Here is a 17,353-nt window from a genome sequence, read left to right on the forward strand (position 1 = left end):
TAAACTTCCGGGTTGGCACGTGCGCATGCGCGAGAGCTTGGCTCTGGTCCAGAATGTGGGCTGATAATAATGTGTTAACTTATTTCACAAACTATTGTATATCATCACGTGTCGGTTACATTCTCACACATTTATCACAGGAGCGGCTTTTTTCTTTTTCTTTGTTTGGGGTTCGAGGATGAAAAACAACTGTTTTGGGATAGATCGTGGATCTGTCTGTGTCAAGGACAGCCGCAGGCAACTCTTAGATCCTATTTTGAATATCTGGAATCTAGAGTTGCAATACCAACCCTTGATAGCCCATACATCCAAATAGAAGAGTATCTGATTGTATTAAACGATGTTAAACTCACTAACATTGCAGCTGTACGGAAAGCTTGAATTATCCTCTTTGTATCTGGCAAGTTTTTGTTTCATACAAATCCACCATAGATAGACATGTTATGATGAGCTACTTTCTGTCAAGAAATTCCGTGCAAGTGTTGGAGTTTGGAAGCGCTCGTGCAACGTTCCTGCTCACTGCTGCCTCCTACATTATGTGCAATTTCGAAAGCAGGACCGTTGAGTGATTTGATGTCGAACGCGTGCTTCCAAACAAACTCCAACACTTATTTTATTTGTTTTATTTATTTTGTATTTAAGAACATCAAATCAATACGACAGCATCCCTTCCTATGATTAATTACCCAATGTGTTTCTTTTTTAATAGCTTGTTGATTGATTGAGGGAGAGAAGAAATTGATGTTATGTTGTTATATGGACGGGGCGTGATGAGGTCTCTCTCTCTCTCTGTGTGTGTGTGTGTGTGTGTGTGTGTGTGTGTGTGTGTGTGTGTGTGTGTGTGTGTGTGTGTGTGTGTGTGGGCGTGGTGAAGTCTCTCTCTCTGTGCGTCTGCGTGCGCGCGCGCACACACACACACACACACACACACACACACACACACACACACACACACACACACACACACACACACTTTCTTTCTCTCGCTCTCGCGCTCTCTCTCGCTCTCTGACTCAGATCTTTGCGGCTGCTACACTACTACACTGCTGCTCAGAGCGGCTTACTTGCAGCCAAAACCTCCCCGTGAAGAAGAGAGAGAGAGAGAAAGAAGAGAAAGCCCCGGTGTCCCCCTTTTTCTGTGGAAGGAGATGAAGAGGAGGCTGCAGAAGAAATACTTGGTTTTAATCCTGGGCTACACCGGCTTGCTGCTTTTCATCCCCTATGCGCTGGATTACCGGAATAAACCCGACTATGTTGGACAGCAGCAGCGGTGCCCTGACCTGGAGAACACGGTGGCTCTGCTGTGGAGCAGCAACAAGTTCAACGGCTCCGGCTCGGCGGACCAGGACTCCCTGGGGCGCCGGAGGGGGAACCAGTCCCGGATCAACATCTACCTGCACGCCACCTGGAGGACCGGCTCCTCGTTCCTAGGCGAGCTGTTCAACCAGCATCCCGACGTCTTCTACCTGTACGAGCCCATGTGGCACATCTGGCAGGCCCTGTACCCCGGGGACGCGGCGAGCCTCCAGGGCGCCGTGCGGGACATGATGAACGCGCTGTACCGCTGCGACTTCTCCGTGCTGAAGCTGTACGCGGGCACCCAGAACCTCACCACGGCGTTCATATTCGGCTGGAAGATGAACAAAGTCATCTGCTCGGAGCCGCTGTGCAACGCGCACCGGAGGCACGAGATCGGACTGGTGAAGGAGGAGCAGTGCGGGAAGTGCCAGAGACGAGACATCAGGGAGCTGGAGAGGGAGTGTAAGAAGTATCCCGTCATGGTCATCAAGGGCGTGCGCGTCTTGGACCTGAGCGTCCTGGTCCCCCTGATGAAGGACCCCGCGATCAACCTCCAGATCGTCCAGCTCTTCAGGGACCCCCGGGCCGTCCACAACTCGCGTCTGAAGTCCAAACAGGCTCTGGTCAAGGAGAGCATCCAGGTGCTGAGGAGCAAGAAGCAGAGCGACAAATACAAGCGTCTGCTGGTGCCCAACAACCGAGTGAACCGCGCGGAGAACTATGTCTCCAGCGCCATGGAGCTGATCTGCGACAACTGGCTCAGTGACATGCTGCTGGTGATGAACGCACCTCCGTGGGTGAGTTTGAGAAGCAAGCAGTGGTGGACAGTACAAGTAGCCTGGCTACATTTACTGTAATGTAATTTTTTTTACCTTAGATTTACCTTTTTGGGGGGGAATTTCATAAGGTCTTTAAGTGTAAAGAAATTGTAGAGCACATGATGCATTGTGAACTTGTAGATCTGCTATTTTTTCACAATTTTAGATTTAAAACAATTAAATTAAAATGTTTTGGGGACATTTTCTAAGTTTCAATACAGCTGTATTGTAATAGTGTAATAGTGTAATTTGTAACTTGGAACTTTATTTAACTTTAATATTGTAATCTGAACTTTTTGAATACTTGAGTAGATTATTTATTTACTTGAGTGTGTATACTTTATCCACCCACAGGTGAGAAGAAATTACATGCGGATCCGCTATGAGGACCTGGTGCTGAGCCCCATGGAGGAACTGCAGAGGCTCTACCGCTTCTCCAACCTCTCCAGCTTTCCGGCCCTGGATAAGTTTGTCCTGAACATGACCCACGGCCAGGGCTATTCCTCCGACAGACCCTTCCTCATATCGTCCAGGGACGCCAAGGAGGCCATCTATGCCTGGAGAGAGAGACTCAACGTGGAACAGATCAATCAAGTGGAAGCATACTGTAGTGAAGTAATGAGACAGCTGGGTTATCAGAAGAACGGCGTGGATAAAACATAAGCATGACGTCTCTTGTGATTCAAAGGATGAAGGTAAGATGAGGCCACTGATGATTCCTAAGTCATAGTTGTCGTCGTCATCATCTTTGCTATATCATCCATGGCACAATGTACCCCCAGCCCTTTCTTTGAAAATATACAAGCTCCAAGCTCACAACGCGTTGCATTGTGATGCGTTGTGAGCTTTTAGATCTGCTATTTTCAAATAGCTTATAATGTGTTCAGGGTTAAAGTGGTCAAACTAATTGTGATATTTGACTGTGGAACCCCTTCAAGGACCCGTACGTGTCCCCATATCCCACTTTCAGAACCAAAACTATACTCTACCAGGGTCCAGACATTTGCTTATTCTTACCAAGCCGGTTTTAACTATGCAACAATGCTATTCAGTGTATTTGGTCCAATACACCTGTTGAATGAGCTTGATCTTTTTCATTATGGTCGTGATCCAGTTCAGTTTAGATTTCCCTGTTATGAATTTAACAATGTTAGTGGACTCTGTTCCTTCCTTATAGATAACAGATCTGCCAGAGCCCACATAATCTATCATAATAGACAATTACTGACCTATGCTATCAGTAGGCTCCCCTGTTGCATTTCCCTCTCAAATACACCCACACAAGCAAGAGGTTCTTCAACTTCAAATGTATTGTCACATCACACGTTTCCACCAGGTATAAAGCAGTGGGTTCAATTATTTTGTGCATTAATTGCATTTAAGAATAAGAGTTTAAAAAGAGTACCAAAATATGAATAAAGCACAAAGGTGAATACCATATACACGATGAAAGTGATATTAAAGCTTCCCTATGTAACTTTGTAATATGGTGTTCTGCCATCTTATTTAGCTAAAAAAAAACAAAAAAACAAATCAAATAAGCCTACCAGCATACATAAAATGTGTGAAGTTGTATCTACAGTCATAAAGTGTGCAACAAGTCAACCTTGACAACAAGTCAAGGTACCAGCAGAGGAAAAATGGTACATGACACAGAGTTAGGGTCAAAAGTGTCAGTGCATGTCAGATATTTCTAATTCTTATCAGTTATACCTAACCTACCTAACTGTGTGTGTGTGTGTGTGTGTGTGTGTGTGTGTGTGTGTGTGTGTGTGTGTGTGTGTGTGTGTGTGTGTGTGTGTGTGTGTGTGTGTGTGTGTCTATCTTTGTGAGAACCAGATTTATTCATAATGATCGAAAGATCAGAAGTTGTAGTGATCTTTAGGGTTACAATTAGAATTGTCTAAGGTTAAGGCATGTGGTGGTGTATATGTATTGCTGTACAACGGTGTTCGTGCGTGCGAGCGTCTGTGTGTGTGTGTGTGTGTGTGTGTGCGCGTGTGTGAGTGTGTGTCGACCTGTGTAGTGGAACTATGCTGTACTTCTATAAGAAACTCTGTAGGAACCTCTGATGCCCAATATTATGGAGCTGGAGCTTCTGACAGAAAATGTCAGGGAAACGTTTCTCCCTGACCAATCCGGTGTTCAATAGAGGGCTCATTGTTTGCTCCTTTCTGGCAGCGTTGGGCTCTTCTCATGGATAACTGGGGGCTGGCACCGAGTCACTGGGCCTTGGACCATGCTGTGAAAAAGGGGATCATTGTATATTCCTGTCCATGAAGGGCTCGAGCTCCCAGGGTTACGCCTGTCACCGCCAGCCCTCGACAAGCGAACCCTTTACAACCAGGCTGCCTGCAAGCTGTCCACATGGTGCAGACACAGTATGGATGCAGTGGGGACCTTTGGGTCCATCCAGTGATGGTGTTCAGAAAGTGTAACGATTGCTAAGCCCTATTTTGTAGAGTTATACAGAGGTCCCGACTGACGTCAATCCCATTCTGCCAATAGTTGTCCTCTATGTGTCCTTGAGTTAAGCACTAAATCACTGCATTGCTCACCCTCATTGTAAATCATTGAAAGTTGTAAGCTAAAGTGTACATTATCGGTTGTCTCATTATCCAGTCATGGCATGAACTGCTCACAGCCATGGCTGAATCACTTTAAACTAAATGCATTTCTCTGTCTTACAGGGGCCAGGCATTCAGGCTGAAATAACAATGGGACGAGTTGGAATCTGGTCCTCAGGGGAATTCACAAGCACAAATGTTGTCCCCCCCAAGAAGGCCCATTTGTTGCTCCGGGGAGACAGTCGAGGGCGAAGAGGTGCCACTTGAAGAGACAAGAGATGTATTTGCGACAGGCTGCCATCAACAGCTGTAGAATTGCCTGTCAACCAAGACCCTCGCTCGGCTACAGAGACAAACCTCACCAAGAAGAAGGCTGCTGCTCCACTGGCCAGGCCCTATCCCTCTGTCCTTTCATCTGCACTAATCCCTTCTCAATCCCCTGGCAGGCCAGGGCCAGAATAAGCCTGAGACTGGTCCTGCCTTGGAAACTACCTTACTGCCAAGATCCGGATTGGAGCACTGGGCCACGTCGTGTTTAGCCTCACCTGTGACCTCTGTGCAGACCTCATGTGGCCAGCCAGTGACTAAGCGTGGCAGTAATCTTGAGCACTACTGATACTTACCTGTAGCTGGCTCACTAACAATGCTAATTTAGAGAGCTTTGAAAGAAGAAACTGTTATGGTGGGAAGAGAGCTGACTGGGGAGCTACTGTACTACCCCCCCAGCCCTCCTCAGGAATCCAGACAGCTGCCGGCTCTCCGCTGTTACTGACGAAACGCTCACATTGGTGTGACATTTTCTAATATCCCATGGACGTGCCTGCAAGAGCTGCCTTGTCTCCTTGGCCAACTAGCTTTGTGCAAGCTGTCACATGACAGTGATACTGACAAATTGTATGTACTGTAGCAGTCTCACAGTAAAGAGAATGGATTATTTTCTAAAATGTTGCGCTGATTATGTGCCACCGGTCACGGTTGTGTTGGAGGGTAAAATGTTATCGGCATTTAGATGTTTGGGGTTCATTGCTCTGGAATGGATATCTAAAAAGAAGCCATTGTCTTGACAAGGAAAGGAAGAACAACTTAAATGAACTTCAATAAAGTAAAATTAGTAAATACTGTGGGTTATGGATTATGTCTGTTATGTCTAAAATGATTTAAACTGGTCTATGATGACATCTCTGGCTAAAACAAAAGGAAAGACATCTTGGATGGCTCTTCATTTGAAACTATTTTAATTAACACGTTCACATGCAAAATATTGCAGGTAAAAGTCGGCAGCTGGTTGTTGCAACTAGAAACAACAGGTGTACATTATTATTTACAATTAGCTACATCTCATATTTCTCAAGTACAGACGGCATAGAAAGACAGACAGCCAGCAGCAAGACCTACAGACCAAGAGAGAGTGCAACAGTCTTGAGAGAGAGTGCACATGAAGGTTGTAGTATATGCTTCATTTATAACTCCGCTGTACAAGGAATTATAAATCAAGCTTAAAGGAACACTTCACCCATTTTCAACCTGGTCTTCATATAATTGGTCCCCATTAATGCTCATAATTAGATGGCACCATTTTTGTCTATTCGTGCTGTCTCAGAGGCTGGACTATGGACTATTCCAAAACCTGCCTATCAATGACATCATCGTCGGAGGAGATTCTAATCTAATGGAAACTACATCCTTTCTTTTCCTGGAAAGTTAGCACGCTGAAATAGAAACCATTGTTCTGGTATCAGTGAATAATAAAATTGTCGGTAGGCACATTTTCAAACAATCCACAGTCCACCTCGGAGACACAGAGCGTGTAGACAGAAATGGTGCCGTCTCATAGTGAGCATTATTGAAGACCCATAGTATATGGAGATGATGTTAAAAACAGCAACATTTTCCTTTAAGCCCTGGGGCCCCAGACTCCTTGCATGAGCCTCCTCAACTTGAATCTAACGTGCCAAATACTGCTCCCTTGCCCTGTAGCCACTATTTGACATGTCCACAACATTGCTGTCATAAATTGCTCCCATGTCTTTAATAGTAACACTTAGATTTTGTTTTTTTCCCAATACATCTTAGACATAAACAGATGCGAGCTCTGCTAGTCTTTTTTTCTTATGTTAGTTAATAAAACACAGGCAAATGGTAGTCAAGACCGTCGACAGACAATTGCCCCATGGACATTTTCACAGTTTCCAATATGTACAGTATTTCACAGCCAGGAGGTACTGCAAATATCTGCTGTCAGTTATATGGGGAATTTTGTTTTAAGCTACACCAAAATGAGCCATATAGCACAGACTAGCTGGTATGAGCATCACAGAGGGAGACATGATAGTATTAGCATGACTGGGCAGTGATCTGGGCACATGTCCAAATGCGGGTTTCTGGACACAACAATGGCTCTTTGAGACAAATTTGTAAATGAGTAGGTTCCAGACACAGGCTTTCGTCTACATCAGATTGTGGAAACAGATTTTGTGACAGAGTGCAATGCAGAATGTTGTGTCCCCCCTTTTCTTACTAGAGTATATGTGTAAATGACCCAGAGTCCATACAACTGGCTGGGGCTTGCATAACTAGATGGATTTCACTACTGAAATCCCTGTTGACTTCTAACACTTCTCTCTTGTGTGTCCGTCTCATGTTCAAGCCAGACAATTGGGCCTTTCACCCAACCCTGCAATGCCGCAATTCACACTTGATCTTAACGTACTGATTTATATGTAGGTTTCCTTCCCTGGGAGCCTTTAGTACTGTACAGAATGTTCCAAGGAGAAAATCCAACGTAACACATCGTCCAGTTCACTGTTTCTCAAACTTTTTCATGTCACAGACCCCTAAATGAATTACGTTTTTGGCCGTGGACCCCCATTGAGAATATTTTGTTCCAGGGACCCCCCATACAAAATGTGTGTTAATATGTTAAAAAATAAAATCAAAATGTTTCAACCATTTTCAAGATTCTTTTGAAAATAGCATATCTACAAGCTCACAATGTGTCGCATCGCAATGCGTTGTGAGCTTGTAGATCGGCTAATTTCAAATAGCCAATGTATATGGTTAAAGCGGTTAAACTGATTTTGATGCTATGTTTGACTCATTTTGCTGGGGCCCCCCTGGAACCTATGCCTGGAACCCCCTCAAGGAGCCCCCCAACTTCAGAACCACTGCTCCAGTTCAATTGGAATAAGTGGTTCATTTTCTTTTAAATCAGAAATCCTTTTCCCCTTAAATCCACAGACAGCTCAGCTGAGCTAAAGTGCTTGCATTCCTCTCCTATAGTGCACAGCTGGAACAGATATTATACAGGTCCCAGGAAAGGCCAACATGAGCGCCAAATCGCCAGCTACAATTTACAGTTGAACAGGAGCTCAAGGGAACAAGAGAAAAAAGTAAGAAAGATACCAGCTCTGGAAGAAATGAAGAGACACACATGTTCTTAAATCAGCATCTCTCCATGTATGGCAGACATTCCATTCCTGTACCTGTTGAATTCCAACATAAGCACACATTGTTCTATTTAAACGACCACTTCACCTATTTTCAACCGGTCTGCATATAATTGGTCCTCACTAATGCTCATTATACAATGGCACTGTACCATTTCTGTCTACTCACCTGGCGTCTCAGTGAATTATGTCATTGGTAGGGAGGTTTCTGGTTTCTGAACTGCCCACCAATGAGACACAGAGTGAGTAGATGGAAATTGTGTCATTTTATAATGAGCATTAGTGAGGACTTACATGGAGATAAGGTTGAAAATGGCTCCTTTAATGAGGTACTGATTTGGGTGACCAGTATAAAAAACAATGCTGTGGTTATCACCATCCTATTGCAATAGAACCAGCTGCATGGAAAAAAACACAGCTAGTTCTACCTTAAAGAAATCAGGTAATTCGAACAAATATTGATTTCTGAACTTATCCTAAGTTAAACTATTAGTATTGTGTCGTTTTGAATTCATATGAACTTCTTGATTATTCGAGGTCTGAATGAAAACACTTGTTATTTTGAGCTGTTTTGCAAATAAATGCTTTAAATAGCGATATTCTTATTTGAATTTGGGAGAAATGTCAGTATAGTTTATAGACAAAAAGACAGCATCAATGTTTTCACTCAAACACACGTATAAGCAAACCAGATAAACTGCCAATTTTGCAGTGGACAAATTAATTTTTTGGCCAGGGCTGTATATTGTTGCCTTCAGGCAGAAACCTTGTATCTCCATATTTCAACTTGTTTTTTCCTAAATTAAAGCCCTGCTTCATCATACTAGTGTCACATAAAAGTAAAACAAAATCTGTTTAAAGTGAAAGTGGTCTTTTTAGTTACCATTTTAGACATACAAGATTTCCACCCAACAGCGATGATATACGATCATGTCCCCTGTGAGGATTGTCTAAGGATGTGCCACACAGAGTGAGGAAACTGTCGGGAGGTCAGCTCAAATTCAATAACCGCAGCTTTCTATAGCTCACAGCAACCTGTGGAGCGGTGTAAATCAATGGGTTGGAAAATAACTGACCTCAGCACACTGTTGTGGAAAGTGTTGGGATGGAAACTAGTGCAGTGACTGGCATTTCGCTGCTGTTGGGTGGAAACCTTGTATGTCCAAAACCGTTCCTTTTTTATTATTATTTTATATTTAGCATAAAATACCCCAATTAGCCGATCTACAAGCTGCGTGGTGAGCTTGTAGATCTGCCATTTTCACTACTTTTTTTGTGCAACTCTTGTATAATCAAGTAGGGCATTAATTTACAGGGGGGAAAACAAATATGGAGATACACGTTTTCTGCCTGACAGTAACTTTACATTTTTTTTCTTACTTAAAGCGTGGGTGAACAACTTTGATTTTGGTAGTCCCTCTATCGTGTACATGCCATCTTTAATTATATAAGCAGGAGCTATGTAACATGTAGACCACAATGCCAGATTTACATTTGAGTTCCATGGTGCACACCGAAAACAGCAAATCTACAAGCTCACAACATGTCGTGCTGCAACGTGTGAGAGCTTGTAGATCGGATATTTTCAGTGTACCGCACCAAGTATAAATCACTCTAAATAAGTAGTAATTCAGAAAAAGGCTATATCTTGGGAGTTGCATACTGTTTTTTCTTCTTTTGTTTTTAGAAGCAGTATGTCAATTGCCATTTGTGCCATTAGGAAGATTACATGTTCCCCGTATCAACTACCGAAGAGCAATTTTAGAGGAAGTGTTTGGGTTACTTGTATCAAGGCTATGGGGAAGTTGCTTCAGTCGTACAATTTGTATGCAATGACTGGCAGGGCAGGAATTCAGGGAGGCCACGAAGGCCATGGCTGTCGTTGCCCCTCAGTTTGGCCTTGTGCCCCTCAAAAATAAATGGCATGCCCTGAGGCCACAGTGGCCTTAATTAAATGAATTCACCTTTTCCTCTAAAGACAGATAAACACAAAAACAACAACCATTGTGGTATGTACCGTTTCCTTAAAAGTTGCAATGAAAATTGAGTCTACACAATTAGCCATAATAAGTATAAAACCATTGACATGGTTCTGTTTTACACTTGCTTGAACTAGGTTGTAAAAGTTTTCCAAAGTGGGATTTCTTTTCTTAGATATCACTGTACACCCAGGCGATAGTGTAGTTGAATATATATGTGGATTATATGCAAACACAAACATATGTGCGAATGTAAAAGACTCCCCAAATCACAGTTATATTTTAAGCACTATCAAATACAACAGTACGCATTAGACATCGATTTGGAAGTCATTTAGTTTTAAGCGAGTAATTTGCCAATTACTTATAACTGAGACAGCTTCAACAAGCCCTGTACTGTGTCTACCTAATAGGCAATTTACCCAAGGAATGGAACTTAAAACAACATCTGTACTGGAGCTGTTATTGGCTACAACAGGCAGGGAAGCATGTCTGAATTCCCATACGTGATGTTAGAAGTCTGTTTTTATTCAATGTGAAGTTTTAATCATGAGCTTGTCAGGTGAAACCATATTCACTGTTGGGTTTGGTTTGGTGATTGGTTTTGTGTGCACCTCTACACTGTGCCGTTTACACGCAAGGCCCTCAAAGCAATCCAACTGGTGAAAGCATGTGGTCGTGCCAACTGCTTGATTTAGGCTCAATGCATGCATTCATCTGTTAAATATACTTTCAGAGTGGGATATTGCACTGGGTTTCAAATTCACATTCAACCATTTAGACCTTTAATTGAATGGTTTAGTGGCCTTTCATTTTAAATGTATCTATGCAGTATGCACCTCTCATGAATAAGGACATGCATACATTTTTGGCTGTTTACAAGAAATTTGAATTGCCGTTAAATGGTCACAGCACTGGAGATAACTGGCTGAGAGTTATGCCGATTTTTTGTCATCAGCACAGGTGGCCATGTCACATTATTGCACGAGAAGGTTAGTTTCATAGCATAAATCAAAGACATGCAATAAAGGCTAGAGACGGGTGTCCCGTAACATGAACGTTATTTGTAATTGTTGAGATGAACGCAGGCGATTCTAAATCTTACTAAAACAAAAGTGTGCATTGTATTTACATGCTTGCATTCTTAACCCACATTCAGTCATTCATTCATTCATTCATTCATTACAGATTGTGATGGTAATTAGATGGCCAAGCATTCACCAGCCACCCCCTTCCCTCTGCACGCCCTCAGATTCTCCACTACACACATGCTTTTGTTTGAATGCAACAGAGTCTTCAGCACAACATCCACCCAGCCTTGGTCAGCCTGCTTCCTTAAGGCGTGTGGTACAAGATGACTAATTCATGTTCTTCACACAGACCATGTGTATGGACTAGAGCCCGACTCATATATTGGCCATTATTTTACTTTTTTGATGACATCCGTATCGGCAATTAAGCAGCCAATGTGTCCAGAGTTTTACCCACTTTCAACCTGGTTTACCTAATTTGGGAATGTCATTACAGACAAAGACCTTAAAAAAATCCCAAAACTTTGTGTTTACTTAAATGTATTTGTTTACTTAGGACTTCAATGTTCTCAAATAGAAACTTTAACAAAACTTAATAAAAAAGTTTTTCAAATTGATTTCAAGATTTTGTACTTTTTCCTTTGACAAAATATCAGTCAAAACATCTGTAATCGGTGGTCTAGGACTCTGGCATCAGTCGGGCTCTAGTATGTAGAGATTGCAAGGTTCTTACACTGGGGTATGATTTGCAAGGGCTTTCTAATGAGCTTGAAAATTATTAGCCAGCGAGGAGACCTCACCGTGTCACCTCAGCGGTCAACCCATACGCTGTGATGACAGAATCATCACACACTGTGACAAGCACACAGTCTCACATTGCAATTTTTCGGACATTCCAGCACACAAAATATGGCATATTCAAAAGTGCAGCGATTGCATGTCCCGTGAAAGGTAGATTGTCCCTAAATCCTGCATAACGACTTCCCCTCCCGTTTATATAAAGGGGGAGGAGAAAAAAGTAAACAAACATCGGTAAAATCACAGTATAACAGCATGGAGTCTTCTGCCTGATTTGTACTTTGTTTGCGTGCCGTGTCGTGCACCCAAAATAGGCGATCTACAAGCTCACATGAACTTGTAGACCGGCTATTTTGAGTGCGCGACACAGATGCGCAACTTAAGTATAAATCACCCTTACCCCCTTCATGGAGGGGGCTGTGGGCGACCCATGTCTCCTGGATCCTCGGCTCCAGCTCCAAGGGTGATGGTCATGAAATGCTCCTTCCGCTTCTCGGGCCCTAAAAGCGTGGAGTCGACCCGAACCCTCCAGCACTCGTCCCGTCCCGTCCCCTCCCGTCTCGTTTCATTCCCGTCTCCGCTCTCCACGAAAGGACCGTACTCTCTGCCCGCAGGAGTGAGGTGTGCGCAGGGTCCAAGGCGAGGAGGCGGTTTGTTTCGGTTCGGATCTGGGGGGTGGGGGTTAGTGATGGCAATGGCACATGAGTGAGGGGGAGGAGGGGGGGGGGTGTACTGGGCTGGGGGGGGGTGCATGGTCAGATGTGGTCCTCGATGGGGAAGACGAGGCGCGTGCCGCGGCTTAGCAGCTCCTGCTCGCGGGAGTCGAGCTCACGCTCCAGCGCCTCCTCCGAGGTGCTGGCGCTCCTCTTCCCATTGGCGTTCCAGGCCGAGCCCCCCCCGACCGCGTCAGCCCCGTTGGCCGTGATGGCCGTGTCGCCGTACGTCAGCGTCAGGTCGCCATCGCTGAGGATCAGGTCAGAGTCGTCGTGGTCCTGCAACTGCTCGTGGTTCTGGAAGACACGACACATGGCAGGCGGAACATGAAAAAGGGAAGGGTACAGCTTGCACCCCACATACACACATATGCAGTCTGCATGCCACACACACACACACACACACACACACACACACACACACACACACACTCTGCACACCACATACAGACACATGCATGCCACATACTGTACACACACATGGTCATGCAAGACTTGACATTAAAGGAGCACTTCACCCATTTTCAACCTTGTCTTCATATAATTGGTCCTCACTAATGCTCATTATTAGAGGCCACCATTTCTGTCTACTCACTCTGTGTCTCAGAGGTGAACTGTGGACAGTTCAGAAACCTGCCTATCAATGGCAAACAGGATTTCATTTTTTTTTAATGCAAAAACAACGGCTTATATTTCAGGAAACTAACTTTCCAGTAAGGCTGAAGTTTCCATCATCTTGGAATCCCCATCAATGATGTCATTGGTAGGCAGGTTTCTGAACCATCCATACTAATGCGCTTTTGAGACACAGAGTGAGTAGACAGAAATGGTGCCATCTTATGAGCATGAGTGAGGAGTCAGGACCGATTATATGAAGATAAGTTTGAAAATGTGAGAAGTGCTCCTTTAATGCAAATCTGTGGAGTCTTGCATGACCATCTAGAATGGGTAGTGGTTCTCAAACATTTTCATGTGAAGGACCCCCAAATTAATATTAGGCCACGGACGCCCATCTCAAAATATTTTGTGCCAGAGACCCCATACTAAGACAAGAGAGTGAGCTTGTAGATCAGCTATTTTCAAGCTCGCTGATGTATATAGGTTCAAAGTGGTTAAGCAGATTTTGAAATAGCTGATGTTTATAGGTTCAAAGCGGTTAAGCAGATTTTGATGCTTTAACAACTTATTTGGCTGGGGACCCCCTGGAACCCCCTCAAGGACCCCTGGGGGTCCCTGGACCCCACTTTGAGAACCACTGCCTTAGGGTTCATCCACTATTGGTTTATAGAAATAAGAGGGAAGGTGGGAGACTCCTGTTTAAGTGTTCTGTGTGGATGCGAGTGAAACATACAGTATGACAATACACTATTAAGACTGTAGGATTAGCACAGCAAAGCTGCAGTCAACGTACATTCACACATATAAATGACCCATGCACAGCAGAAGCACAAAACCTCTCCCAAGACTGTGGCTGTGAAAGGGATTTACGCACAGTCACCCAGAGAATGAAAAGATACTCAATTTGAGTATTTGCACATGGGATAAACAGTTTGACAGCCGAACAGGCTTTCACAGCTCTAATTAACTTTGAACTGCGGGGGAATCGATACTATAGGCAGCTTGTGTCCTCTGGGAAATAGATGAGTTGACTGGATGAGTTTGTGCTGGGTCAACAGCAGGATTATTACTCTGACTAACGGATCAAATGGAATAATCCTGATTACATAACCCAGCCACCCCAACATTTATCCCAAAGAAAAAACAGTAAATTCTACATAAATCCATCAGGCCTTATAATGAGATGAAAAGGCAAGGTTTCTTTTTTTATTTTACGATAATGGATGCAGAGACTGAACCGTTTTAATGTGTTACGCAACTAAGCATGGGAATTATTCATGATGTTGCCTATATTAAGCATCTCTCTGAACTAATTCTGGTCGAGACAAATGTTGAGACTAAAAAAAGATTTATCACCGTCCACAAATTTCAATCTGTCCCATTCTCTCAAGTCTATCCAATTGGTGACACAGAACATTGGATTGTCCCGATTACATGAACAATCGACTAAATTCATGGCTTTCCCGGATAACAGTCCTACGTTGATAGTCAAATAGTGGCCCACACAATTTTAGTGACAGATGAGCACAAAATGCGAGCAGAAAACAGACAGGTCTTATTGCATTGAGAAGACTTGCCAAATGTATGAAAATTTGATGTTTTACATTGTAAATGTTGCTGTCAGCATTAACCACTTAAAACCTTAAATACTCCAGTTGACCGGGATCAACAACAAATCTCTTCGACCAAAATAGCTGAACGTTTGCCCATTATGACATGCCTAGAATAGGGATGCTAGGGTTCATGTGGTTAACCCTAGCATTGGTTGGTTAGTTTTGTGAAAGGCCAGCATGCCAGCTAAAAGTGAGATGATGAAGTTGAGTTTCAAACTGAATAGGAAAATCTGCCAGCGAGAATCCATGCGTGACCTTCCAGTCAATGGGTGTTTTCTGTGTCGAAGACTTTAGGACACTACAGGTTTTTTTTTCAACCGGTCATCATTGCGGTGAGGTTGAATGAGTCTTTTGTACCGTCTAGATAAAAAAAAAAAAAAACTGCTGTTGTCCCTTTGTACATTCATTCATCAGCAGACTTGAAAATAATTTCATTATGTTACAACTCTACTGACTAAAATTGTTATGTTAAAGGCCATTTTGTTGCCGTCGGGCAGAAACCTTGTATCTCCATGACCATATTTTAACATTTCATGTTTTTTTTTTTTTATTGGTTACATCTGTCTGTGGGTTTTATAAATATTTAACCAAAGAAAAGTCTTAACAAGAGCTTGTGACTAAATAACTACATTGGATCCATTGGAACACAGGTTATTTTTATTTTATTTCTTGAAATGTAACGATTTTGAACATACAATGTTTCCACCCGACAGCGACGATTTGCAATTATGTAGATGTGGGCTTGAGGCTGAAACCACTTCCAGGGGAAACACAGCTTAATTATGTGTCAGACAGTACAATGTACTGTTATGGTAAAAGAAAGAGGCAATTTTCTAATAATTTCCCACTATCTTGATCTAACCTCAGCTGCACTGTAGCTTGGAAAAACATACAATGTGACCAATCATTCATTACTTGTGACTCCAAATTCATCTCTGTGTCTTCAGCTGAGGCAAAACATTTTCTCCACGCTTGGTTGTGTCGCTAAACTAGGGCAACGCAATTCTACTTTTCTCTACTTTTGTCCCATTTTTGTTAGTGGCTTCCGCTGAACAAAAACTTCTGACACACACTTCTTGGCAGTCAGGTCGGTCAAAGGCCGTTCTCTACATGAAATTATTATTGTAGGGACCGGGGGAAAACCAAAATGTAACTAGCTCAGGGGGACAAGGTGCATGCAGACTTCATGCAGGAAGAGCTTCATGTGCATGATAATATGCACCTTCTTTAACCCTTTATTCACATTCAAGTGCGTGTACTTGTATTACCATAATTGTGAGATCCAAATATCCCTACAAATATGGCAGAATTTGAGAAATGGACATTGTTAGGCCATTACTTGTCCTGGTCCTCACAAGAGACATTTTGAAAGTTGTTTGATGTTAAAATTAAAAGGCTTACAGTTAGGAAAAGATTCTGGTTGGGGTTTATTTTTAGTTGCGTGCCAGTGTCATGTACCGAAAAGAGCAGATCTTCAAGCTCACAATGTGTCACAGCGTTGTGAGCTGTTATTTTTGGCTTTGGGTTATGTTAAAAAATGTCAAGAATTTGTAAAAATGTCAGTCAGAAAATCTGCATTCTAGTTGTTCGCAAGTATAGCAATACTGTGTGTGTGTGTGTGTGTTTACAGTACTGACCTCATAGGCCTGGGGGCTGGTCAGACAGCGGGCCAGTGGTCCACAGCAGGCAGGCAGGGTGGTGGTGAGAGGTGGGCCGCTGTGCGTCAGGATGGGCATCAGGTAGCTTGGTGAATGTTAAGGAGACTACTACCCCATTAATGTACAGTGTACTCAAACAACCAGGATACAGGAAAGACAAGGTAAAAGTAGCTACATTTGTACATTTAATTGACCGATGTTGTTCATTGTTGTTGTTCATGAAATAGAGGGATGAGAGCGAGTTAGCCCATAACATGACTAGCTGTATACACACTATGAGAAGGAAACTGCCTCTAAAAGTCATATCCATACTTAGTTGAAATCACATAATTTCTGTTGTTCAACTGTGTTTTGTGTTGATACTTTTTTCAGTTGAAAATACATCACGTTTGTCATTCAAATACTGTAATGTACAGTGTACTCAAACAACCAGGATACAGGAAGGACAAGGTAAAAGTAGCTACATTTGTACATTTAATTGACCGATGTTGTTCATTGTTGTTGTTCATGAAATAGAGGGATGAGAGCGAGTTAGTTCAACAATGCATAAATTAATCTTAAGTCCCCTAAGCAGAGGGCTGGGAGGCTTGCTTGGGGAAACACTAAGAATATACAGTACAGGATCATCACCCTTAGCTGGGAACTCACAAAAGCAAAAATGGGAACTTAGCTAAGTAGAACTGCCAACTAATCTAAAAATGCAACTTTGATTTTGGCCCCAATTTATTTGTATTGATTTTGGCATCAATAAGTTGATTTTGGCCTCAATACATTACAGTCAGTCAGTCAGTCTATTAGAAAGCCTAATAGAAA

The 17,353-nt window shown here is 43.0% G+C and overlaps 2 protein-coding genes across 4 annotated transcripts in view; one reads left to right on the top strand and one right to left on the bottom strand.

Moving 5' to 3' along the window:
* Positions 1-1,039: 1,039 nt before the first annotated feature.
* Positions 1,040-11,829, top strand: chst7 (carbohydrate (N-acetylglucosamine 6-O) sulfotransferase 7). Of its 2 annotated transcripts, XR_014601437.1 has the most exons (4): positions 1,040-2,096; positions 2,472-2,812; positions 4,299-4,487; positions 4,808-11,829. XR_014601437.1 is itself a non-coding variant. In XM_084066563.1 (3 exons), the coding sequence occupies exons 1-2, from the start codon at positions 1,149-1,151 to the stop codon at positions 2,778-2,780; spliced, it is 1,257 nt and encodes a 418-aa protein (XP_083922689.1). In that variant the 5' UTR covers positions 1,040-1,148; the 3' UTR covers positions 2,781-2,812; positions 4,808-11,829. The 2 variants fall into 2 exon arrangements, 1 of the variants encoding a protein (XP_083922689.1); XM_084066563.1 differs by lacking the exon at positions 4,299-4,487.
* The window catches only part of slc9a7 (solute carrier family 9 member 7), a 37,565-nt gene continuing 30,639 nt past the window's right edge, over positions 10,428-17,353 (bottom strand). For both annotated transcript variants that reach the window (XM_084066562.1, XM_084066561.1), the window contains 2 exons: positions 16,520-16,625; positions 10,428-12,948 (listed from right to left, as the gene is read on the bottom strand). In XM_084066562.1, the coding sequence (XP_083922688.1) occupies positions 12,694-12,948; positions 16,520-16,625 (361 nt within the window). In that variant the 3' untranslated portion in view covers positions 10,428-12,693. The remainder of the gene's footprint in view (positions 12,949-16,519; positions 16,626-17,353) is intronic.

Source organism: Gymnoscopelus microlampas (genome assembly GCF_963454915.1).
Source record: "Gymnoscopelus microlampas genome assembly, chromosome: 9".
In the NCBI taxonomy this organism is placed as follows: domain Eukaryota; kingdom Metazoa; phylum Chordata; class Actinopteri; order Myctophiformes; family Myctophidae; genus Gymnoscopelus; species Gymnoscopelus microlampas.